This window comes from Vicia villosa, unplaced genomic scaffold (genome assembly GCF_029867415.1).
Source record: "Vicia villosa cultivar HV-30 ecotype Madison, WI unplaced genomic scaffold, Vvil1.0 ctg.002373F_1_1, whole genome shotgun sequence".
NCBI lineage: Eukaryota > Viridiplantae > Streptophyta > Magnoliopsida > Fabales > Fabaceae > Vicia > Vicia villosa.
The window spans coordinates 328,498-354,255 of record NW_026705912.1 but is presented as its reverse complement, the minus strand read 5'-3'; the positions used below and the strand labels follow the sequence as shown (position 1 = coordinate 354,255).

The window sequence follows — 25,758 nt, the reverse complement described above, 5'->3', positions numbered from 1 at the left end:
CATTTGAATTGATCTTGGTTCTTGAGTTTCACAAGTGGTGAAAATATCTTCGTTTTGCCACTTAGATTTGAGATGAATCTCCTCAAGAAATTAATCTTCCCCAACAATGACTGGAGTTGTTTCTTTGTTTCTGGCGCCTTTAGCTCCAAGATTGCTTTCGTCTTATTTTGGTTTATCTCAATGCCTTTCTTGTGAACCACGAAGCCTAGGAAATCCCCTGCATGTACACCAAAAGCACATTTTAAAGGGTTCATTTTGAGTCCATATTTCCTCATACGTTCAAAAGATTGTCAAAGATGGTCTAATTGACCATTTTCAGAGTTAGATTTTATTACAATATCATCAATATAAACCTGCATAAACTTGTCAATAAAATCATGAAACATGGAATTCATGGCTCGTTGGTATGTAGCTCCAGCATTTTTTAAACCAAAAGGCATTACCACCCATTCATAAGTTCCTAAAGCACCTGGGCATCGAAACGCCGTCTTAGGTACATCTTCGTCAGCTATAAAAATTTGGTTATAACCTGAATATCCATCCAATAAACTGAGATATTCAAATCCGGCTGCAGAGTCGACTAACATTTCAGCAACTGGCATGGGATATTCATATTTAGGAGTAGCCTTATTTAAATCTCTGAAATCTATGCATACACGAAGGCTACCATTTTTCTTTATGACAGGCACTATATTAGCTAACCATTCGACATACCTCGCAGTTCGAATAAACTTGCTTTTCAGCAATCTTTCAATTTCTATTTTGATTTTTTCCATAACCTCTGGCACAAATCTTCTAGGAAGCTGCTTGATAGGTTTCTTCCCTGGGTTTAGTGGTAGTCGATGTTCCACCACATGTCGACTTAAACCAGGCATTTCATTGTAATCCCATGCAAAACAATCTTTGTATTCTTTCAAAAGTCGAATCAACTTGGTCTTTAGGTCACTTGTAAGCCTTGTACTTACATAAGTAGGCCTTTTAATGACTCCATCACCTAAGTCAATTTCCTCAAGAGGATCTTGAGCTTGCATCCTTTTTACCGATCCTGATGGATCCATTTCGAAACCTAAAGGTTCGTCATCGTATATCCCGTCAAGTCGTTCGACTTGGTGATCGACTTCTTGATTGTTTTCATTTTTTACTATCATGGCTTCAATCGTCATATTTTTCTCTAGTTCGGCTTCTAAAGCCGCTTTTTCTTTGCTTTCGGCCAAATAAGCCGTTATTCGAGCCAGGTATTCTGACTCAGTGGTCATCGTCTTTGATTGTTGTCCTCTACTCTGGAGGACTTTCATGGTTCAATGGTTCATTAGGATCTTCTTTATTCCAAATGAAACCATAATTTGGGTCTAAGTTCAGATACTTAGACACACTTTCATCAGAAGGATATACATCTTCTGCTTTGTAGCAAGGAGCTACATTTGCCAAATGCTGGTCGAAGTGTCTGCGACCACTTTCAGTTTTGTAATAACTTTGGTCAGCTTCAATATTCTCCACTATACCATCTGACCTCCAAATGGCCACACGCTGATGTACGGTGGAAGGAACTGCCCCAATACCATGGATCCATTCTCGACCCAACAGCAGTTTAAAATTTGCTTGCGATGCAATCACCATGAAGACGGTTGACCTGACAGACGAACCAACAGCTAGTTTTACTTGAATTACTCCAAGTATTCCACTTGTCTTGCCCTCATAATTCGACAGTACCATATTATGGGGTCTTAAGTCTTTATCAGACTTTCCCACTTTCTGAAGTGAAGAATAAGGCATTAAGTTTACAGCAGCCCCACCATCGACAAACACTTTGTTTATTGGAACACCATCCACTTTCGCCCTTATGAATAAAGGCTTCAAATGATACATCATTCCTCGACCTGGCCTCTCAAACACAGCCTTTTGCTCTTCTACCACCCCTTTTCCCATTACATAGTAACAGACAGGTGTTTCTTCCACATTCTCGTCAGGGAGAAAATCATCTTCGTTCTCAGATACCTCAGATACTCTGTCGAACTCTGCTGGAAGTACAGAGACAATTCCACAGTCGATTAGCAACTCATCTGACTCTATGTCAAAGTTGTCGTCGACCTCTTCGTCCGACAGTGGAGAATATTCAGGCTCTTTCCCCGTATTGAGAGCCGGAGCATCATCATCAACTAGTTATTTGATGAGTTTCTTTCCTAGGATCATCCCAGCAGCTAATCTTTCATTTGCTATTTTAGCCTGTTCTTCAGTCAACATCCTGTGAAAAGGTTTTGACTGATAGTGAGAAAACCCTGCCTGCACCATTTTCGAACCTTCTTGTCCATTCTTGTGGCTTCTTTGGTAACGTCTCCACTGCGTTCGAGTCATGGGGTTCTTTCCTTTGTAGTTTGGAGATATGTAATCTTTTCTTTTAGATCCACTATCAGTCCAAGAACCTTCAGCATTGGTTCCATCGCCTTGAATCTGCCATTCTGGACGTTTACCTATGAAGTTAATGGGTTTCACCCATTTGTCTCCAGGGACATCCGTCTTGGGACGGAAAGTCCTTGGTTTTTCAAACATCTTCCTGTATTCTCCAGCCCTTCGACCACTGTTTTCTCCTGTACACATGAATTGACGATTCTTGCCTCGACGAGGGTCGAACCTCACTTTGTTTGCAGCATCGACATTGAAAACAGCATCACACCTTGGGCATAATCCAACTTGAGAGTTGTTATTGTGGCATCTCTCAAGGAATTTCAAAAGACTTTCTTTTGGTTCAGGATAAACCATGTTCAAAACTTTGCCATCAGTAGCGCCGTTTTGCTTTCTAACGAAACCCTCAGTAGTCTCGACCATCATCACATCAGCAAGCTCAGTATAGTGAGCCTCTTCGACTTGCAAAGGATCAGTATCAACATGCATTGATGACTTTGGCTTTTCTCCAAACTGTAACCATCCTTCTTTCAAAGCTTTTTGCACTAAATCCCTGAAAAGGACACATTGAGAAGTTTTATGACCCAAGAAATTATGAAATTTACAAAATCCTCTTTTTTTCTTTTGTTCAAGAGGAGGATTTTTAAGTCCCGGGGGTACTATGATTTGCCCATCAGAAACCAACAAATCAAATATTTCATCACATTTTTTTATATCAAATGAATACGTTTTACTAGAAAATTTTTCATCCTTACTTTAAACCAGATTTTTATCTTTTGAAGGTTTAAGCAATTTACAGATATATGGTGGCCCTGGCTTTAATTCAGCCACGTTGACCTCTCCCTCTTCGTATTCACTATCGCTATTAGAGTCGAACTCACTTGTAGTAACATAAGCTATTTTTTCTTTCTTATGATATTTACTAGCTCTGGCTTTTTCAGCTTTTAGCCTTTCGAACTGGCGTACTCTATCTGCCAGTTGTGCCATATCTCTCAAATGTTGGGTGTCTAATTTCTTCCTTATGGAATAATCTAACCCACCTGCAGCCATTTCGACTAACTCATGTTCAAGAATTTGTGTAAAACATCTAGCTTTCAGTAACCTAAAACGGTTTAGATAGTCATCGACTGGTTCTGTACCCTTTCGTCTAACTCCAGCTAATTCTTTCAAGCTGATTTTCGACTGTCCCATATAAAATTGTTCATGAAACAATCGTTCTAATTGGTTCCATGAGAACAAAGATTGGGGAGATAAGGTCGTGAACCAAGTAAATGCATTTTTCGTTAAAGAACTTGGAAAATACTTCATCTTTAGATTTTCATTGTTTGCTATTTCTCCAGCCTCTGTCTGGAACCTAGCAATATGTTCGACCGTCGACTCGCCAGTCTCACCAGCAAATTTGGTGAATTTTGGGACTTTCCACCCCCTAGGCAATTCTGTTTGCCTTACATATTCTGACAACGGGGAAACGAAATTTGGTCTATGCAAACCTACATTTATTCCATTCTGCACTAAAATTTGTTCAACTACATTAGAGATATTATTGTGTCCAATATTGACATCTTGCTGGATGTTCCTAAGAACCTGGCCAGCATCTTGATGCCTTTGTACTATTCTAGGGATCTCTTGCTCAATTTGATCTCCTTGTCCTATAGGTTCGACCCCTCTCACATTCGACCCTTGAGTAGTCGAAAGGTTTGGTTGTGGGGGCGCTCCAAAGAAATCTGCAATTCTGGCCATTTGTCCCGCCAATATTTCATAACTTTGATTCGTGTTATTTATCATGGGAGTAAAAACAGTTCCCATTTGTTGAGTAAGGGCATTCACCATTTCATGATTACTTTCGTCCATTTGTTGTCGAATTGACAACATTGACGTAGTACTTAAAGATGGCAAAACCTGGTGATTATATCCTATGCCTATAGGTCGACCCCTTGGATTTGATGTGCTTGTAGCCATCATGCTGTCAGAATATAATGAAGGATTTGTATGCAAACCTTGCATCATAGACGTGGGCATTCCAAACTGAGGGTTAAAACCTGGTGGAGGCATCATTCCATGAAACGGCGGTCGTAATGGATTCAACGGTGACCGTACATTCGTTGGTGATGATACCATTATTGCTGCCGTCGATCCACCAGTATTTGTTGTTCCCACTGGGGATGAATCTGCGGCATTTTGTGGTGTTGCTCCGGTTAGAACACCTCCTTGATTTCCAGAAAGATCAGAATTATTTGTATTAACTTCAGCAATGTTAGTTAATTTCCGACCACTTCTTAATATCATACATAACTATTATACTAACAAATATAAAACAAACAGCAATTGACGGGTCCCACTGGGCGTGCCAATTTGTTTACCCAGAAAAATGGTAAACAAGCGCTAGTTTCCTTTTTAAAGGTTACTTTTGCGGAATCAACTAGAATACTCCAGGACTAATTGCTTTATTTTGTTATATTATGTGTATCTGGTTTGTATTAAATGCAACAGTAACTTTAAAATAAAAGTAAACACTGAAATTAAAGGCTTTAAAGTAAATCAAAGAAATAAAAAAGCAGTAAATGTGCACTGAAAGATGAGATATAACGTAAAATGATTGCATTAATTAAACTGGTACGCATACGTACATTCCAAAGTTGCACTTGTTACTCATTTTTGCACAGAGATTTGAGTTTACTTGTGTTTATGTAGAAAATGCGGACCCCTAACTATTCCTATGAAACTTGCTTAAATAGTAAAAATAAAATAACTACTACTAACGGTCGACTGGTTATCAGTCAACACGTGTCTTCGACATGCAAGATCTTCAATTGTGAGACCTCCACGCGTCCTGTAAGAACTGCCAGAAAACTGCTTGAAACTGCTTCTTAACTTCTAATACCTCTCGACTTCCACTTCAGTTTCTGCAGCAAAATTCTTAAGTCTTCGCATACTTTTGGTCGAACGCTGAAGCCTCTGATAATCTTTCTAGTCGAACAACTTCGACTACTAAGCATTACTTAGTCGAACCGCTTCGACCCAAATGGCAATGTAATTATTTAATTGAGGCCCAATTACCAATTTAGGGCCTTTTTACCAAATTGAGGCCCAATTACCAATTACGAGCCCCAGTTGCCCATTTATTGGTAAGTCGAAATCCTAGGGTAACAATGACCCGGTTATATTTTGTAAGGGATTAAATCGGGTCCTTTTTTTTGTGGAGGACTAATTTGGATTCTGTAGTTTTTGTGAGGGACGAAAATGGGTCTTCACTCTTATTTTTATAAGGGGAATAAGTTAAAAAATATTTACATAAACATAAAAAGTGTATAAGTTAAAAAATATTAATACAATTATATTTATAAATGTGAATAAGTTAAAAATATTTTTATAAACGTGAAAAAGTATATTGGTGATACAATTATTTTTATAAATGGAAACAAGTTACAAATAATTTAATAAATAAGAAAAATCTATTAATTATTTTTATAAGGGGAATAAGTTAAAAAAATATTTACATAAACATAAAAAGTGTAATGTTGATACAATTATTTTTATAAATGCACACGGGTTCTAATTGTTTTTTTATTGGATCAAATAAGTATATTGTTGTTATATTACTTTAATCAATGCATAAATATTGTTATATATTATTCGTTTATACTTGTGATTTCAAAACTGACAAATGACATATTGCAATGTGTAATTACTGTTTTAGTTAAAGAGTTTAAAATTTGGATGTATTATTAGCTCTTACGTTGTTAACTATTAAATATATATGTTTGATATATTTAGAGGAACTTTGCAAGTCATAATTACATACATATAATGTGAAATCCCAACCAGGCTCGTGCGATAGCACGGATTTCCTACTAGTTCACATTAAAAAATTAACAGTACAATTGCAAACATAATCTAAATGACATGCAAGATAATTTTATATGTAAATAAAAAATTACATATCAACTATTATAATAAAAATTTCTAATATACATGTGCGAAGCACGGGTCAGCAATCTAGTTTAACCTTGTTTGAAACAATTGAGTATTCTATTATAGTGTGTTTGGATGGAGTATTTTAATGAGGGAAAGTAATTTTTTAAGGGAATTGAAAATGATTTGACCAAAATCCATTGTTTGGATGAAAAATATGGAGAATTGTTAAAATGATGTAAATTTCTGAAGTATTTTAATCAAGTTAAATTTAAAGAATTTCAAATGACACCAAAAAGTAAAGAATTTGAAATTGCTCCATAACTTGAGTGTTAAAGTGTTTATTATTAATTTTTCTAATTTTGCAAAATAGTCCAATATTTTATTTAAATTACAAATTTATTCCAAAATTTTTCATAAAATTGCAAATAAGTCGCTAATAATTTTTCAAATTTACAAAATGGTCCCTTAAACTTTTCAAATATTGCAAATTAGTCCCTATTTTTTATATTTCAAATTTGACCCAAAAGTTTTAAAATTGCTGAAAATGTCCAAAAAAATTTAACAATGAATCATTTTAATACTTCATCCAAACAAAAGAATTTAAAATTGAATGTATTTCAATTGAATCATTTGAATTGCTTAGAATTTTAAATTCTTTAAAAATTCTTAATTGCCTCATCCAAACACACTCTTAGAGTTTTTCTTTGTAGACCCCCTATGGGAAGAATCTCCAGCGAAAACCCAAAAATACCCTTACTTCGAAAATGCATTTTCGAAGTAATTTTTTTTCTAGATTTTCCCAAAATTCAGAAATGCATCTCCGAAAACATCAATTGAGGGGTGTTTCGAAGATTATATTCCGAAATCAATTTTTTTTAGAGGGGTGTCTTCGAAGATGCATATCCGAAATATTTCAATTTTTGTTGGAATGTTTCGGCATATGCATATCCGAATTAATCAAAATCCAAAAAAAATTAAAATTTAGAATATTGATAAATTCAGATATCATAAAATTGATATAATTTATAAGTTATGAATAGTAGTAATGATAATTATACCGTTGACATTTCTTTTTTAATTTCAATTATAAATTTTTTAAAAAAAACTCATAAAATTTTTTATCATTTTTTTTATAAGTTTCATATTAATAATTACTAAATATAACTAATACAATATAATTATAATTATATAAAAAATAAATATATTAATAATTATTCAACAAAAATTTAAAATAAAAGCGATCAAGTAAGAATAAAATTATTTACTACTTTATTCTTATTTTAATATAAATTTTAAATTACATTAATTTTTCAAATAATTTTTTTTATGTATGATAAAAAAATAATAAATAAGGTGTTAATTTAAATATTTATTAGTGTAATATTATTGTTGTATCTTGATTATAATGATATATATTTAATAATATATTTTAATTAATACAATTAATTATACTATTAATTGTATTGATTCACCTTGATTTTAATTTTTTAATAATTATTGAATTTTTTCCGATATTCATATCTCAAACATTCCAAACCAAAAATTAGAATATTTCAGATATGAATCTCCAAACACATCCTCTCAAAAAAAAAAAGTGATTTCGAAAACACCTTCCAAAACACTTTTTTGTGTTATCGAAAATTTACTTCCAAAATTAACTTTTTTTTTAGAAAAAAAATGATTTCGGAGATGTATTTCTGAAATATAGGGACATTTTGATATTTTCACCGCGGGTTTTCAACAATGTACAGGGTCTTTAAAGAAATTATCTTCTATTATTAGGGTGTAACGTTCTCACCTGTCAACGACACTCAAATGAGTCTCCTCCCTCCATCTCACTCGCCAGTATTCCTCCCGGATGAACTGATTGCCGAAGTGCTATCATGGATTGCCGTAAAGCCACTGCTGCGACTGAGGTGTGTCTCAAAGTCATGGAAGTCTCTCATCTCCGATCCCACCTTCGTCAAATTACACCTTCATCGATCTTCACAAAATTCAGATTCCAAGTTTGTATATACTCATGATGTATATAACACAGGTCACAGATCCGTATCCTTTACCATAACTAGTTTATTCGAAAACCCTCTGATCAACTTTCCCAATGATACTTACGATTTGAATGACAAGGACTTCCACCATGTTGTTGGTTCCTGCAATGGATTGTTATGTTTGTTTGGCTCTTCACGCGTCAATGGGAATATTGAGAAGTGGTTTCGCTTCTGGAACCCAGCCACATGGGCAATATCACCTAGATTAGGTTCTTTTTGTGATGACGATCCTGGCATCCCTTTTAATTTTACTTTTGGTTGTGATAAATCAAACAACACATATAAGGTGGTGGCCTTTAAGAGCACAAAGGTAAGAGTTTTCAGCTTGCAAGATAATACTTGGAGAAATATTCAAAATCCTCCAGAGGTTAGTTACTGCTCGATGAAGGCCGTGTATCTGAGTGGTACTGTTAATTGGTTGACAGTTTGAAATGAATATGGTCATATTCACAAGTATACTAATACCAAGAAGCCATCCATGATTATTTCACTTGATTTGGACACTGAGACACTTACTCAATGGTCAACTCCTCAGAATTTCCAAGAAATTCGATTTGTTATACCAAATTTAAGTGTCTTAAAGGATTGTCTTTGTTTTTCTTATGATTTTGAAGAAACCCAATTGATTATATGGCAAATGAAGGAATTTGGGATGGAAGAATCTTGGACTCAATTCCTTAAAATTAGTTACGGGAATCTTCAATTTGAATATCCATGTCCTGATTTGTTGCCATTATGTCTTTGGGAGAAAACGATACACTATTATTAGCTGAGAAACATCAAAGAGCAACATTCATCTATAACTGGAGAGATAAAAGTCTAGAGAAAATCTTTAGCCTTTGGTGGTGCACTTGTGCCAATCATGTTGAAAGTTTGGTAGGCTATTGTTGAAAGTAAGTTCTTCTACCACAATTTACTTGTCTCAAATTGATTTACTTGTGTGAACATTTTCTAATGAAGGTTTTGACTGTATTGTCGAGGAACTGTGTATAATAGTTCGACGACTTTTGAATCATTTGACAGTTTATTTATAGATCTGTTCAGATGTGTTCAACTGGTTCTTGATTCATTTTGGATTCATGCTATGTATGGAGAAAAGACAACTTCAACATGGACCTAATGCACATCTGATGCTTCTCTGCCAACTTATCAAGGCATTTCGTCCGCAAATCGTCACGTTTATGTGTTTGTTTTATCATGATGACCTTGAAACAAAAGTCATTTACAATTCATATAGAAGTAATGGCTCTCTAATTTCAGTTCTCCTTGCATTTCCACAACAGCCTATGTTTTGCCACTGTTTTGTTTTCGTATTTGGTTCACATTATGATATTTAGTTGATTTTCATGGAAAGTTAAATATATATGCTTTCATTTGCAAAAACTAAAACTTTGACAAAGGTTTTGAAATGGTTTTCTTCCAAAAGAAAAAAAATGCAGAAGTGATTGGTATACACATGATAAAAAAAACTGTCTCTAGACATATTCATTATCTATGTGTATGATTTCTTTACACGTGAGGTGCTAGTTTAATATTTTTTTTTTTTATTTCTATAAATTTATAATTAATTTTATAAATTTTCTCTTTTCAAATTTAATGAAAGAAAAGTGTCTGGTTTGCTCATAGAGTTGACATAATCTGGGGTACAATGAGCTGAAAAACCAGGAAGTGTCAGTCCTATCATCCTTCCGAATACTCTGCTCCTTCAACGTAACCCTTTGTCAAGCATCGAACTAACTCCCACACAGCATTCAAATATTGTGATAATATGAGCCTCATTCCCAAAGAAATTCCTATTTCGCGCATCCTTCACATCCTTTGATGATGATAAAATATCAAAAATAATAAAAGTAAATATATTGAACAGAATAAATACTAATTTCTTTAGAACAGAAAATTATTTAATCATCGAATAAAATGTTTAGTATCAAATGAATGAGTGTGCAAATACAAGAGATAATTCCTACTTCGAGTTTATTAAATATACACTAATAGTGTGAGTGATTGTGTGAAGACATACTACCTAAATATCATCTTGTTATCCAAGTTTTTAAAAAGAACATGTGATAAATTGATATACAACCTATTCCCAATCCTAGGTTGGCCAAAGTGCATAATACACCAAGCAGCCTTTCCATAATCTACATCTCTTTATGCACCACAATGTCCATATGCTGAGTTTACTTCTCACAATGTCATATGCTGTTGAGTCTCATACGTGAAAGATTGATCTTCATCAGAATCAATGCCTGAGAACAGTGATTCAGAGTTTTTTTTTTAAGAGTAATTAGCTCCAACATTAACACAATTTGTAGAGTTCATTAACTTTGTATCTTTCCCTCTCTCACAAATTTGAGATCAACCCTGCCATCTAAATCACCAATTGTACTTATAAAAGTTTATGAACCCCTCTGAGGTATCACCATTTTTCCTGATCTAAAATGCAATTACTTAACTATCACAGAAACAAAAAATGCAAATAGTTGCAATGCACGGTTTGTTGACCATATGAATGGAATGCTATGCAAGTTATAACTGTTGAGAATATAAAGCAATTGTGACTCACACTTGCTTTATATTGTGGTTCCGCGGTTGCAGTTGCGACCACAGCTTTTGCGGCTATTCCGGTTGTTGCGATGCGGATTATTACAAAATCATGACTGCGGGAATCTATGTCAGCAGTTTAATTTTGTCTTTTTACCTTTCTGAATTTTACCACCAAATTATTACCAAATTATGACTCGGGCTTTCTACAAAAACAAAAACATGAATGCTTCTGCAAATATACATTAGACTGCAATTAAAAAGTTGAAACACTTGAGCAGAACCATTTAAGTTTCCCTGGATAAATACTTTATGCAAAGTGATTTGTGTGATATCAGTTTCAAGCCGAAATCTCGTATTAGGATTTAGTTACAAATTTTTATGCCAAGTAGCATCTGATTTAATTCATTCATATTATCATTTTAAAATTTGTTCATGCACTGCGCAAAGATGAAACAAATCACTCTAATGAATCACAACTATTAATGCACTGACGATAAACAAAACACTAAGCCAACGAATAACCACAAACACGGAGGAACAACATCAGGTATCCAAGTGCAACTAGCACTCTGCCACTTAGAATCAACTTCTTGATACATTACGGAATTCCACAAACAGCTATCACAATTCCAGCAAGATATACAGATGATCCATTCAACGGTTAGCTCAAAGGATTGTTTCCCGCTTTAATCCTTCATCTATTAAGTCAGAAAAATCGTCTAGTTAAATAAGTCAATAGATAATCATTTAACAATACAATAGCAAACTTTATTATGTAATCACATTGATTTGAAAACAAAATACAAGGACATGAATAAATTTGAACTAAACTTACTTTCAGCTAGTTGGAACCAAACTTTCAACATAACTCTCACAAAAACGCCAATTTATTTCATCGGTAATTCTTCTTCGCTCTACTTTATCATCTTTAGAATTATAGATAATTGCTTTGTATTCACGATTGCTTTCCAATATCAGTGTTGCGCCATTTTCAGAAATATACAAAGGATACAGTGAAAATCGACTATAAAAGTCACTTAAGAAATGCTCTACTTGAAGATTCTCAAAACTTATTTTAAAGAGTTGAGTCCAAGATTCTTCAACTCCAAATTGTGTCATCTGCCATACAACAAAATGGGTACCTTTAAAGTTATAAAAAACACAAAGGAAATTCATCAACACAGCAATACTTGGATCAATAACATCATAGACTTGATCAAAAACCGGAGGAGGCAACAACTCTCGACGTGTTTCCGTTGCAAGATCCAGCGAAATAATCAAATATCTCACAACAGAAAGAGTATCCCGCCAATCATTATATGGGAACTCATTTAGAAAGGCCAACCAAAATAAAGTGCCATCCAAACACACACCTTTTTTGTATTCAAGATGATCAACAATAACTATTTTGTCTGGTAAACTTTGAATTTCTCTCCATACATTATGATTAAAACAAAAAACCTTGATAAATCTATAACCGAACGCCACAATCTTATAATTGTTAGTTGAAATATCATAAGCAAATGTGTATCCAAGCGTTTTAGGCATAAATTTGGATCGAGGTTTGTGAAAAGATCCTAATCTATCAGACATTGTTTAAAACCTGACGGCCAAGTAAACGATTAAAACTTAACTGCCAAGTAAACCGTTTAAAGCATTTTTATACAAATTGTTATAAACCTAATTTTTTATTTATAGAAATATCAAATTTTATTTAAGATATATAAACAAACTTGATAAAGAAAAAAAACATATGACTACGTTGATTTGATTTGATTTTTAGAAAATTAGTAATTGGTTTTATTAAGTCAATAGTTTTTATTATTTGTTATAAATATTTTTTTAATTTATTATATCTACTTAAGATAAATTTAAAGTTGTCGTGACTCGTGATGAGAACCCTAGCTAAAAATTTATGTCTCAATTTCACAAGATTTTAAAGTAAAAAATTAATAAAATATAATATCTTAAAATTTATGAAATTTATGAGTTATAATATCTTATAATGATAATAATGCTTTTCAAATTCCTATTTCAATTTTTATTATAAATTATTTAATTTTTCTAAATAATAAATATAGATCATACATCAAATATATATATATATATATATATATATATATATATATATATATATATATATATATATATATATATATATATATATTTATATTTATATAAATTATTTTAATAACTAATTATGATAAAAATCATTTTTCACTTTGTTTATAAAAATTATTTTAAAAAAAATTGTTTCAAACTTATTTAGTGACTAAATTATATATTAAATTTTATATATTTCAAAATTGAATTATGAAATATAATAAAACTATTTTTCATTTATATAAGTCAATACAAATTAACAAATTTATTTTTAACTTTAAAATTATTTTTGAAAATTAATTTATTAAATAGATTTTTAATGTACTGATCGTACCTGATCAAAATGGATCGTCGTGGCCTGCAACTTGTTGGACTTCTGAAAAAAGGAGGTGTACTAGCAAGCTAGGGCAGAGTCACCAAGTGACTCCTGATGGATTGCCCGTAGTATTCGAAGTGGTTAAAGACTGATTGCCTCGCTAGACGATTGACCAAATGCCCTACGTGGGTTATGTGGGATGAAGCCCAACGGTAACAAGCAAGTAGTCGTTCCTTTTGGTCTCCGATGCCAAATTGGGCCTGGCCGAGGATGGACTTGCATAGGCCCAATCTAGAACATTACCATAATAAATAATGAATAAATAGTAATAATTATCTTCATTATTATTATTATTAATTTTATGTAGCATAACTTAGATATGAATGAATAATAATAATGATAGTTTTTTTTGTGTAAGCAAGATATATTAATAAGGGAGAACTAAGGGTTCTCCAACCCGATTACACAATAAGCGGGAAAAAACCCGGACAAAAAAAAAGGAAAAAGGAAAATTACAACCAAATAAGCTCATGAGAGAAAAAGAATCGGATCTTTTAGAAACTCATAAAACGTGTAATTGGAATACGTAATTTTCCCGCAAAAGGACCATTTCCAAACCATATACTTTATACTCCACACCATGTCGTTAAAATTCCACGCTTCGTCACGGAAGCACACACCATTACGGACCAACCATATCGTCCATATAGTAGCCAACCAAACGACATCCGCCTTACTATTTCTAACTTTTTTATCCCGGAAGAAACAATGCCATTCCATAAAATTCGGCAAGCACCCTTCCTCCACATCCCCCTCCTTTCCCACCCAAAGAGCTATCTCATTCCAAATAGCTTTAACCACCCAACAACCAAAAAAAGAATGGTTTCTACTTTCTAGATCATATCCACAAAAACAACACTTTAAATTATCTACCGGTATATTAATCCCTCTATACACCAAGCAATCCTTTGTCGGTATTCTATCAAGAAGAAATCTCCAACCAAACGCCTTAATTTTAAAAGGCACATCCGCCTTCCAAACAAGCCCAAACGCCCCATCATGTTTATTCGCCGGCCCCTCCGGAATGAAGCTTCTCCCCAAAAAAGAGTAACAAGAAGATACCGAGAAAAAACCATCATCGGATAGAACCCAAATGCCCTACGTGGGTTACGTGGGATGAAGCCCAACGGTAACAAGCAAGTAGTCGTTCCTATTTCTATTTTTATTTCAATTTCAATTATAAATTCGAAAAATAAAAGTTATAAAAATATTTACAATGATATTTCAATTATTAAGGGTATCTCAAAAAAATAAAAATAACGTATAAAAATATAAACTTAAAATATAATTTTAGAATATATTACTTTCTTATTTATAAACTAGCGTGATACCCGTGCGTCCGCACGGGTACCCGTTGTGGCCGTGTTATTTTGTTCAATATATATTATTCTTGTAATACCCCGGTTCTTCGACACCGGATAGTATCAATTCAATTGGTTAAGCGGTGACTAAAGGACACTTTACTCTTGTTCCAACAAATGAGTAGCATGTACATCTATAATCTAAGAATAATTAAAAAGAGAGTTAGTGGAGTAATTGGAAAAAAAAGTGACTAGTTAGAGTTGGACAAGATGGCAAACCGGTAAATATTGCATGGTTGAAGGGTAATATGGCCATTCCACCTTAAGTATGAGTGACTTAAGGGATGTTTGGATGCATAATTTCAGAATGGAAGTAGTAGAGAGGAAGGGTGGAAACGTGAGAAGAAAGAAGAAGGAAGGTGGGAGCCAAAACCTACATGCATGAATGGAAAGCTATCATCAAGAATGAGGATCAAGTGCATCATCATCTCTTTAATCTCTCAAATCAGAATTTGTCTTCATCATCATATTCATCAAGTCAGAATCTTCAAGCTTGAGGTGAGTCCATAGTTAGTGACCTTGGGGTTTTGCATGTGAGGGTTCAATTGGGATTTTGGGAATGTGAGTGATATATGAATCAATACTGCTAAAACATGTTTAATCTGATGTAATCCTTACCTGATGATGTTTCTAATTGTGTTTGTATATCATGATTTCGTTGGAACTGAGTTGGGAGTGTAGGGGATCATCTACAGGTTGTTTGGGACTGGTTTAGAGTTCCTAAAACGCAGAAAATTGATTCTGCATCAGAGTAATCGGTTACTGGATCCTGGGTAACCGGTTACCCTGTGTAATTTTGCGTTTCTGGGCATTTTTCATGCCAGTAACCGGTTACTGGCTTCTGGGTAACCGGTTACCCTGGGCAAAAGTGCAAAAATCAGCAAACTTTAGAAAGTCGTAACTTTCGGCTCGGGTATCGGAATTGCGCAAACTTTATATCGTTGGAAAGCTAGCGACGTGTACTTTCTAATAAAATTGGTCCCCAAACCAGAATGTGTGATTTAATAATATTGGAACCCTACTTAGTGAACCTCGTCGGGCGAGATTTTACATTACTAATTCCCCCGAGAGCAGTTCTGTTCCGAATAGAGAACCGAACGCCTCCTTAGTCGTGTGAGACTTGTTTAATTATAATTGAACATATTAATGATGTTAATGATCATGGATGTGTTGATTCTCAATATGCGGATCATTAATTAATGCATTATATTGATATGCTTTATGATGATCATATTATGTTTATCCGTCCGTTCGATTGACGTTCGGAGATGGTTGTTTGTTTGTGGCATGATGCCTTGTGTGATAATGATCATTAATTCCCGTTGTTTCGGTTAAACATTCGGGATTGATTGTATTGTGTGATTGACGCTTGTTATGCGTGTGGTATGCTAGAATCGAAGTGGGCCACTACTAGGTGGTAAGGCGCCATTGTGTATGGACTAGTTTCCAAAGATACCATTGCGATGTACCTGCGGGGTCTTTCAGGGCGTTTCCCAAAGGCGTGATACATTGGCGTTCTTGGTATGATTTGCACACCTAAGCTATCATTGCGATGTACCTGCGGGGTCTTTCAGGGCGTTTCCCAAAGGCGTGATACATCGGCGTGCTTGGTATGGTGGAGTTGTGATGCCAATTAGGCGATATCACTTGGATAACTCACCTATAGTGGTGCCACGTAGGCTACACCACTAGGCTCCTAACCGGATGGGCTCGTACAGTCAATTAGGCGTATTCGCACTTGTGGATACCATATTGCGTATGGATGATGATGAGGCCGTGACGCCGTGTAGGCAACGTCACCGCTATAACTCGTCACGGATGGAATGCCACATAGGATCTATCTGTTTCATCTAGCGATGGGTCTTGTGCGAGTCTTCTTGACGATAGGTACTTGGTTACTCACCGAGGGTGTGTGTGCAGCCTTGGTAGTTGGTTGTTACCGCTTCTGGATTCCCCGTACATGGGTATGGGTCTGCATACGTGTTTGTATACTATTTGTGTACTTGTGATATGATGACTCCTATGGTGGACGATTCATGTGTTTGCTCCGTACTTGTACCGGATGTGAGGAGAAACCCCGGATCAATGGTGGATTCGGTTCTGTTGATGCATGTACCCTGTAGAACCGAGAGGACCCATAGGATAGGAGGACTCACTGAGATTTAGTAATCTCACCCCAATCAACTTATACTTTTTCAGGTGCAGTTAGTAGCGTTTGGTCAGTAACAGGTTTGGACTGAAGACTTGGAAGTGGTGTTGGCTCGAAGACCTCGTTGGTTTTGACATTCCGCTGTGCAAGATCCATTGAAGACACATGTTTTGTAATTATTATTATTATTTCATGTTGTATTCTAAATGGATCATCTTGTATCCATAGCTTTTGTATGTACTCAATATCAATTTTAACGTTTCATGCATAATATACTAGTCAGTTATGTATGGGGTGTTACAGTTGGTATCAGAGCAGGTCGATTCTCGGTCGAGCCATGAGACATCACTAGCAATTCTTTTCCTCCTCTCAAGTGTGCGTTGCCAGCCTGATTTTACTGACATCTCATTCAGTTGTTAAACTTGATCAACTCATCGACTGAGTGTGAGACAGTAGGATTACGGCAGAGCCGCCACGAGGACTCGTAAAACCTGTAAGGTTGTGAACCTAAGTTGTTGGATGTTTTAAGTGGATGATATTGGAGTCATCAAGATTAAGGAGAGCGTTCGACGCGAAGTAGTGATACACGAACTGTCAAGATGTGGATCGAGACAACTAGAACCCCCAGTATTTTGACTGAACAAAGTGAAGCTTTCTCTAAGTCTTGGTAATAGCAAGGGAAATCCAAATAATATTGAGTAGGAGCCTTGTAAAGTAAGATTCTCCGAAGGTGTTGAGCTGTGAATTAGTAGGATTCAGTAATGATGATGCTGCCGGTGTTAAGTGCGACTGATGAGCTGATAGGACAGAATGGCCTCTGGAAATGCGGACAGAAGAGTTAGACCTTTCTAATTGCGCTGGTACGGACAGTAATTGGATGGATGAAGTATTAGATCTTGATTTAACTCGAAGTACCCTAAGCGATAGTAGTTACCTAGTAGATGTTGGTGGAATGTACGAGTGTGGTAGCTTAAGATTGGCGAAGCTTGATTACCTTGTCGGTGGAAGAGGGCATGCATTTCCGTTCTTATCATTTTTATTTAAGTTCTAGAACTACGCTAGATGGAATATGAAATGATGTAGAAGCGTGAAATGCAGTGACCTAAGTTCTTGTTAGTTGTTGTTCGTCTGACCCCGAGTGAAGCCATAGAACTACGCTTGGCGTTGAGTGTTCAGGCGAGTAAGGACTAAGATCTATCCGGAACGTCAGTAGGATGATCGCAGTTATGTTGGTTGTTAGGAACCATAGTATTCCTATCTGAACTGAATTATCCTTGGAATCTCATGCATGCGTGGGACGAGTGGGTACGCGCACTGCATGGTGATCCGAAGTTGAACTTCAAATCTTCGTGCTTGCCGTGTTGGCTTTCCGAGTAAGTAAACCTTGGTGTGTAGCACTCTCAGGTTTTAGCATCCTGAGGAGTGTGATTCGAAGGACTTGAGGAACGATGAGCCTATTGGAAGCCTGTTCAGACACTTGTCGGTTGTGACAATAGGATACTCGTGGGGGTCATTATACGCCACTGAGGTAGTTTACCTAGATACATGGCCTCGGAGTTGGACCACCATGTTGGTACTACCAGACGGGTATAATGCCACAGTATCGCTATCGTGCACAAAGATGCGTGAGCCATCTTTTTCCGACATGTGTGAGACAAAGGTGATCTGAAGCTCAAGGTAGAATTCTGATTTGGCACTTGTGAGATGCAGATCCAGACTCTCATAAGGTATGTGGGATAAGGATCCATACGTCGCGCTTGATAGTAGAGGAATAACTAGACAGACGATGGTGAGATGGATCAAGATCCGATACTATGCTTATAGAGACTCGGAATGATCGTGCTCGCGCGAGTTAGAGTCAGATTATACCTTGCAGACGTTCTCATTTCGTGAAGTGTTAAGTTGGTAATTTTGCATGAGTGTCTAGAGTGAAACTTATGTGCGGCCATGATATCCTGGTCAGCATGGTGAGTGGCTATCATGTACCATTGGCGACCGGTGATGGAATATGCAAGTTGTATCTTGGATCGGCTCGATGTGTGATGTGTCCGGTAAGGTATTGCTAGATACTCTGAACGGAGAAGTGTTAATCTTGGTAAGGCATGGACATTTTGGTTTGAGAACTGCTAAGGAATTTATAAGAGAGATGTTCGAAGTGCAAAGTGCAAAGTGCAATTTCTTGCATTGTGGCTACACTCTGACTGTTAGAAGCACTGCAATGAAGGATGCAGCCGCTGAGGAAGTCAGTTCAGTGTCTGATTCAGAGGTGGAACATACGTTAGATGACTGTGTGAATGGAGTGTGGCTATGGGAGGATCGTTATATCAGTAAGTTTCACGAGTTATCAGAGGTGATACTACGCTAAGAGAATGAAGGTGTATGGTTGGGTAGAAGTTGTATAGAACTGCTAGAGTTATCATGAGCTGCAGTACGTCGTGAAGGGTTCGATATACCGGTTGAGCAACAAGATTGGTTGGAATGAAAAACATAGCAGTTGTACGCTGTGGAAATCAGTGACAAGGACGAACCTCTAAGTCAGTGAATTTTTGGGTTTCAATGTCCTGAGATCGAAACGTGTACCTAAGTTGTGGTAGATGAACTATATGGAATGGCAGAGTAAGTAGAAGCTTGATTCTGGAGAGTATGCAACTTTGAAGAGTAGTAGTCGATGATGGATGTATATGGAGTCCTGACATGTGTTGTAATTGGACAACTATGGATAAAGAAATTATTGTGTATTAATGGAAACTAAGTGAATTATGGATATAACGTGACTCAGAGGATTTCAAGGTGTGTGACTTGTTGGAATCAGAGTAGCGCAACAGATCAAGGAAGAATCAGATAAGTCTGAGGTAGGAACGAACGGACTATTTGTAAGATTTTATGTTGGGATGAAAGTATCTTCCTAAGGCAAATTGTTGAAACAGTGTTTTGTTCATTCCAGTCTCTCGAGGATCCACCATAAACTCGAGAGGTGTTGTCAATGGACCAACTTGGGAATACATTTTTGTGGATGGCATGCGGTTCGACGTTCGTAGGTCATCAGTTTAGCTTGCAAGTCACAAGGGTTGGACTGAGTATCAGACCATCGAAATGCTGAAGGCTAGAGAGGACATTCAGTTGGCGCAAGTTCTTTGTGGTTATGCCTTGTGTACTATGATTGTACAGGAAGACTGGTACAATGGTTACAGGTCAGTTGTTAAATTTCGCCTCTCATCAGTAGAATCATGTGCGAAGTTGTCGAATGTCAAGGCTATAGTTGCAAGATGATTACACCTTTGCGGTTTACAGTGACAGTTGTTATGTCTAAACTGGAGTAAGGGTTAAAGTAAAGGTAAATTGGGACAATCATCCTAAGACTTTGGGAACCAGAGGTTAAGACCGAGGAATTTAGAGATCACCTAATGACAATGTATGGACTCGAGTGGAGAATAATTTGAAGTGTTATCGCATAAGTGACGTTGTGGCAATAATCCTCAACGGGAAGTAATTCAAAGAGCTGAGTGGATTATTAGTGCTTTTGAAGTTTTGGAGATTCAGTGCAGAGCAGTGAAGGTCAAGGACCCTGGAAGGATCTTTCCCCAGATATGTCAAGGCGAAGTATCTGGATAGACGTGTTGCTTGAGAGTCAAAGTTCTAACCATGCATAGTGGGACGCAGGTGTTTTGGCAGATTATGTTTCTTCGTATGGAATGACCCTCAGACAGAGTAGTGAGGTTATCTGAAGAGAAATGTGAGTAACATTCTTTCCCTCGGTTGGATAGATGTGAAGAGTTGGTTTTTCGCGATGATTGAAAGGAATTCGAGGACGAATTCAATTTAAGGGGGGGAGAATGTAATACCCCGGTTCTTCGACACCGGATAGTATCAATTCAATTGGTTAAGCGGTGACTAAAGGACACTTTACTCTTGTTCCAACAAATGAGTAGCATGTACATCTATAATCTAAGAATAATTAAAAAGAGAGTTAGTGGAGTAATTGAAAAAAAAAGTGACTAGTTAGAGTTGGACAAGATGGCAAACCGGTAAATATTGCATGGTTGAAGGGTAATATGGCCATTCCACCTTAAGTATGAGTGACTTAAGGGATGTTTGGATGCATAATTTCAGAATGGAAGTAGTAGAGAGGAAGGGTGGAAACGTGAGAAGAAAGAAGAAGGAAGGTGGGAGCCAAAACCTACATGCATGAATGGAAAGCTATCATCAAGAATGAGGATCAAGTGCATCATCATCTCTTTAATCTCTCAAATCAGAATTTGTCTTCATCATCATATTCATCAAGTCAGAATCTTCAAGCTTGAGGTGAGTCCATAGTTAGTGACCTTGGGGTTTTGCATGTGAGGGTTCAATTGGGATTTTGGGAATGTGAGTGATATATGAATCAATACTGCTAAAACATGTTTAATCTGATGTAATCCTTACCTGATGATGTTTCTAATTGTGTTTGTATATCATGATTTCGTTGGAACTGAGTTGGGAGTGTAGGGGATCATCTACAGGTTGTTTGGGACTGGTTTAGAGTTCCTAAAACGCAGAAAATTGATTCTGCATCAGAGTAATCGGTTACTGGATCCTGGGTAACCGGTTACCCTGTGTAATTTTGCGTTTCTGGGCATTTTTCATGCCAGTAACCGGTTACTGGCTTCTGGGTAACCGGTTACCCTGGGCAAAAGTGCAAAAATCAGCAAACTTTAGAAAGTCGTAACTTTCGGCTCGGGTATCGGAATTGCGCAAACTTTATATCGTTGGAAAGCTAGCGACGTGTACTTTCTAATAAAATTGGTCCCCAAACCAGAATGTGTGATTTAATAATATTGGAACCCTACTTAGTGAACCTCGTCGGGCGAGATTTTACATTACTAATTCCCCCGAGAGCAGTTCTGTTCCGAATAGAGAACCGAACGCCTCCTTAGTCGTGTGAGACTTGTTTAATTATAATTGAACATGTTAATGATGTTAATGATCATGGATGTGTTGATTCTCAATATGCGGATCATTAATTAATGCATTATATTGATATGCTTTATGATGATCATATTATGTTTATCCGTCCGTTCGATTGACGTTCGGAGATGGTTGTTTGTTTGTGGCATGATGCCTTGTGTGATAATGATCATTAATTCCCGTTGTTTCGGTTAAACATTCGGGATTGATTGTATTGTGTGATTGACGCTTGTTATGCGTGTGGTATGCTAGAATCGAAGTGGGCCACTACTAGGTGGTAAGGCGCCATTGTGTATGGACTAGTTTCCAAAGATACCATTGCGATGTACCTGCGGGGTCTTTCAGGGCGTTTCCCAAAGGCGTGATACATTGGCGTTCTTGGTATGATTTGCACACCTGAGCTATCATTGCGATGTACCTGCGGGGTCTTTCAGGGCGTTTCCCAAAGGCGTGATACATCGGCGTGCTTGGTATGGTGGAGTTGTGATGCCAATTAGGCGATATCACTTGGATAACTCACCTATAGTGGTGCCACGTAGGCTACACCACTAGGCTCCTAACCGGATGGGCTCGTACAGTCAATTAGGCGTATTCGCACTTGTGGATACCATATTGCGTATGGATGATGATGAGGCCGTGACGCCGTGTAGGCAACGTCACCGCTATAACTCGTCACGGATGGAATGCCACATAGGATCTATCTGTTTCATCTAGCGATGGGTCTTGTGCGAGTCTTCTTGACGATAGGTACTTGGTTACTCACCGAGGGTGTGTGTGCAGCCTTGGTAGTTGGTTGTTACCGCTTCTGGATTCCCCGTACATGGGTATGGGTCTGCATACGTGTTTGTATACTATTTGTGTACTTGTGATATGATGACTCCTATGGTGGACGATTCATGTGTTTGCTCCGTACTTGTACCGGATGTGAGGAGAAACCCCGGATCAATGGTGGATTCGGTTCTGTTGATGCATGTACCCTGTAGAACCGAGAGGACCCATAGGATAGGAGGACTCACTGAGATTTAGTAATCTCACCCCAATCAACTTATATTTTTTCAGGTGCAGTTAGTAGCGTTTGGTCAGTAACAGGTTTGGACTGAAGACTTGGAAGTGGTGTTGGCTCGAAGACCTCGTTGGTTTTGACATTCCGCTGTGCAAGATCCATTGAAGACACATGTTTTGTAACTATTATTATTATTTCATGTTGTATTCTAAATGGATCATCTTGTATCCATAGCTGTTGTATGTACTCAATATCAATTTTAACGTTTCATGCATAATATACTAGTCAGTTATGTATGGGGTGTTACAATTCTAGAGGTAAATGTCATAAAACCAGATGTGTAAAATATAGAAATTTATTTTTAATAGGTTGGGGCAAAGTTTGGGATATTTTCATGAATAAAAATTATTTTTCGTTAATATTCAATATTTCGATCATTAACTTCATGTTTCCGTAAATATTTAATATGTTTATCAGTAATTCATGTTCTCGTTAATATTAAATATTTTATTGAGTAACTTCATGTTCCTGTTAATATTCAATATTTTGATCACTATCTTCATGTTCCCGCTAATATTCATTATTTTGATCAGTAACTTCGTATTCCCGTTAATGTTCCAAACTTGTTCCCGTTAATATTCAATATTTTTATCAGTAACTTCATGTTCCCGTTAATATTCTTTATTTTGATCAGTAACTCCGTGTTCCCGTTAATATTCATTATTTTGATCAATAACTTCGTGTTCCCGTTAATATTCCAAATTTGTTGCCGTTAATATTGAAAAAATTTATCAGTAACTTCATATTCCGTTTATATTTAAAACAATTATCACTAACTTCGTGTTCTCGTTAATATTCAATATTTTGTCAATAACTCCGTGTTCCCGTTAATATTTATTATTTTGATCAATAACTTTGTGTTCCCGTTAATATTCAAAATTTGGATCAGTAACTTAATGTTTTCGATTATATTAAAAATTTTGATAAGTAACTTTGTCTTCCGTTAATATTCAATATTTTAATCAATAACTCCGTGCTTCCGTTAATATTCAATATTTTAAATATTAACGGGATATTCGTGCATTCGCACGGGGACCAGTATGGTACGCTCATTTGTTTTAATATTCAATATTTTGATCAGTAACTTCATATTGCCGTTAATGTTCAATGTTTCGATCAGTAACTTCATGTTCCCGTTAATATTCAATATTTTATTCAGTAACTTCATGTTCCCGTTAATATTCAATATTTTGATTAATAACTTCATGTTCTTGCTTATTTTGTTCAATATTATATTTTTTTTAAAGAAATTGATGTAATTATTATTATGATACAATTCGTTCAGCAAAGATATATAATAAAATTAAAAATGAAATTGATAAAGAATAGAATAATGAATTGTTATTTTATTAATATGCAATAAAAATTGGAACGATCAATAAAGAATATACAATATCGATTGTCCAATGCAATATAAACTTAGTCACATTTACTTTCAACGTATTAACATTGCTTCCCGTTAATATTTAATATTTTAATTGATAACTCCATGTTCCCGTTAATGTTCAATAGTTTGATCAATAACTTCATGTTTCCATTAATATACAATATTTTTACCGATAACTTCATGTTTCCGCTAATATTTATATTTTGATCACTAACTTCATATTCCTGTTAATATTCAATATTTTTATCAGTAACTCTATGTTCCCGTTATTAGTAAATTCATGTTTCCGTTATTATTCAATATTTTGATCAGTAACTTCATGTTTCCGTTATTATTCTCAGTATTTTTATAAGTAATGTTATGTTGTCCTTAATATTCAATGATTAATGATAATAAAATAATTAAAAATATTTTATATTATCATATAATTTTGATATTATTTAATTCATACATTATTTATGTATTTATTATAGATCACAATACTATACTTTATAATCATATCAAAAACTAAACGAAACAAAATAATACTATACTTTATACTCGTCACTAAACAACACTAATAAAAAAAACATAAGGTAAGTTGTGTATGAGTTGAATAGTATTGTAGAGAAATAACTATTTACTAAAAATAAATATTTACTATAACTGTTTAAAATTAATTGAGTAATTTAATATTTTTGAAAATTGAAGATAATATTAATTCAATTTGTATATTTAGAAGATTAAAAATATATTTAATTCTATAATTTAATGTTATTAATTGATAAATGTTTCCTTAAAAAATTATGTCAATTATTTAATATGATTGATTAGAATTAATTATGTAAAACAACAATTGATTAAAATTAATATGATTGACTTTTCCTTTCCTCAAAATGAAATATTTATTAAAAATTATGAGGTATAACTTGATGAATTTTAAACTTGATTTTCATTGCCAAAAAATTAAGCGGGGTAAAAAATAGGTGTTATGTCTAAAAAAGGCGGGGAGAATCAAATAAATAAGTGTTTATGACTCTTAATATATCATATTTATATAGTTTAAATAATATAATATAAATACATATTAAGAAATATAAAATAAAAATTAGAGTAATATTTATGATTATTAATTTAAATAATTGTAACTAATTTTTTTTATAACTAATATGTTAATTTTTTATTTTATAACTAATATGGTTATTTTAAAAAAAAATTAGATTATATATAAATAAGCATTATATAGAAGTTGAAATGTTAGCTGAATAACAAAACACGTGCCTATAAGTTTTTTTTGTATATAAATAATATCTGGATCACTATTTTTATAAAAACATTTGTTCCCCGTTTATAAAAATAACATTGTCTATATTTAGTTTTTTTATATAAAATCATTTTTTATATAATGTTTTATTATTTATTTTTAATTGAATGTAACATTTAATATTTTTAAAATAGAAAAATGAAATATATCGTAGATATTAGA

At 35.1% G+C, this 25,758-nt stretch overlaps 1 protein-coding gene and 1 long non-coding RNA gene across 2 annotated transcripts; one reads left to right on the top strand and one right to left on the bottom strand.

Annotated features, from left to right (window-relative positions):
- Nucleotides 1-8,112: 8,112 nt before the first annotated feature.
- On the top strand, nt 8,113-10,238 carry LOC131638688 (F-box/kelch-repeat protein At3g23880-like). Its single transcript, XM_058909253.1, has one exon. The coding sequence runs from the start codon at nt 8,131-8,133 to the stop codon at nt 8,791-8,793; it is 663 nt and encodes a 220-aa protein (XP_058765236.1). The 5' UTR covers nt 8,113-8,130; the 3' UTR covers nt 8,794-10,238.
- Nucleotides 10,239-11,230: 992 nt separating this feature from the next.
- LOC131638690 (uncharacterized) lies at nt 11,231-12,488 on the bottom strand. Its single transcript, XR_009294745.1, has 2 exons — nt 11,746-12,488; nt 11,231-11,608 (listed from the first exon to the last, which is right to left on the bottom strand). It is a non-coding gene; the product is annotated as an uncharacterized LOC131638690 (long non-coding RNA).
- Between the last annotated feature and the right edge of the window lie 13,270 nt (nt 12,489-25,758).

What these genes read in the sequence shown, in the direction of transcription:
- LOC131638688 (XM_058909253.1), top strand. Translation starts at nt 8,131, where the DNA reads ATGAGTCTCCTCCCTCCATCTCACTCGCCAGTATTCCTCCCGGATGAA.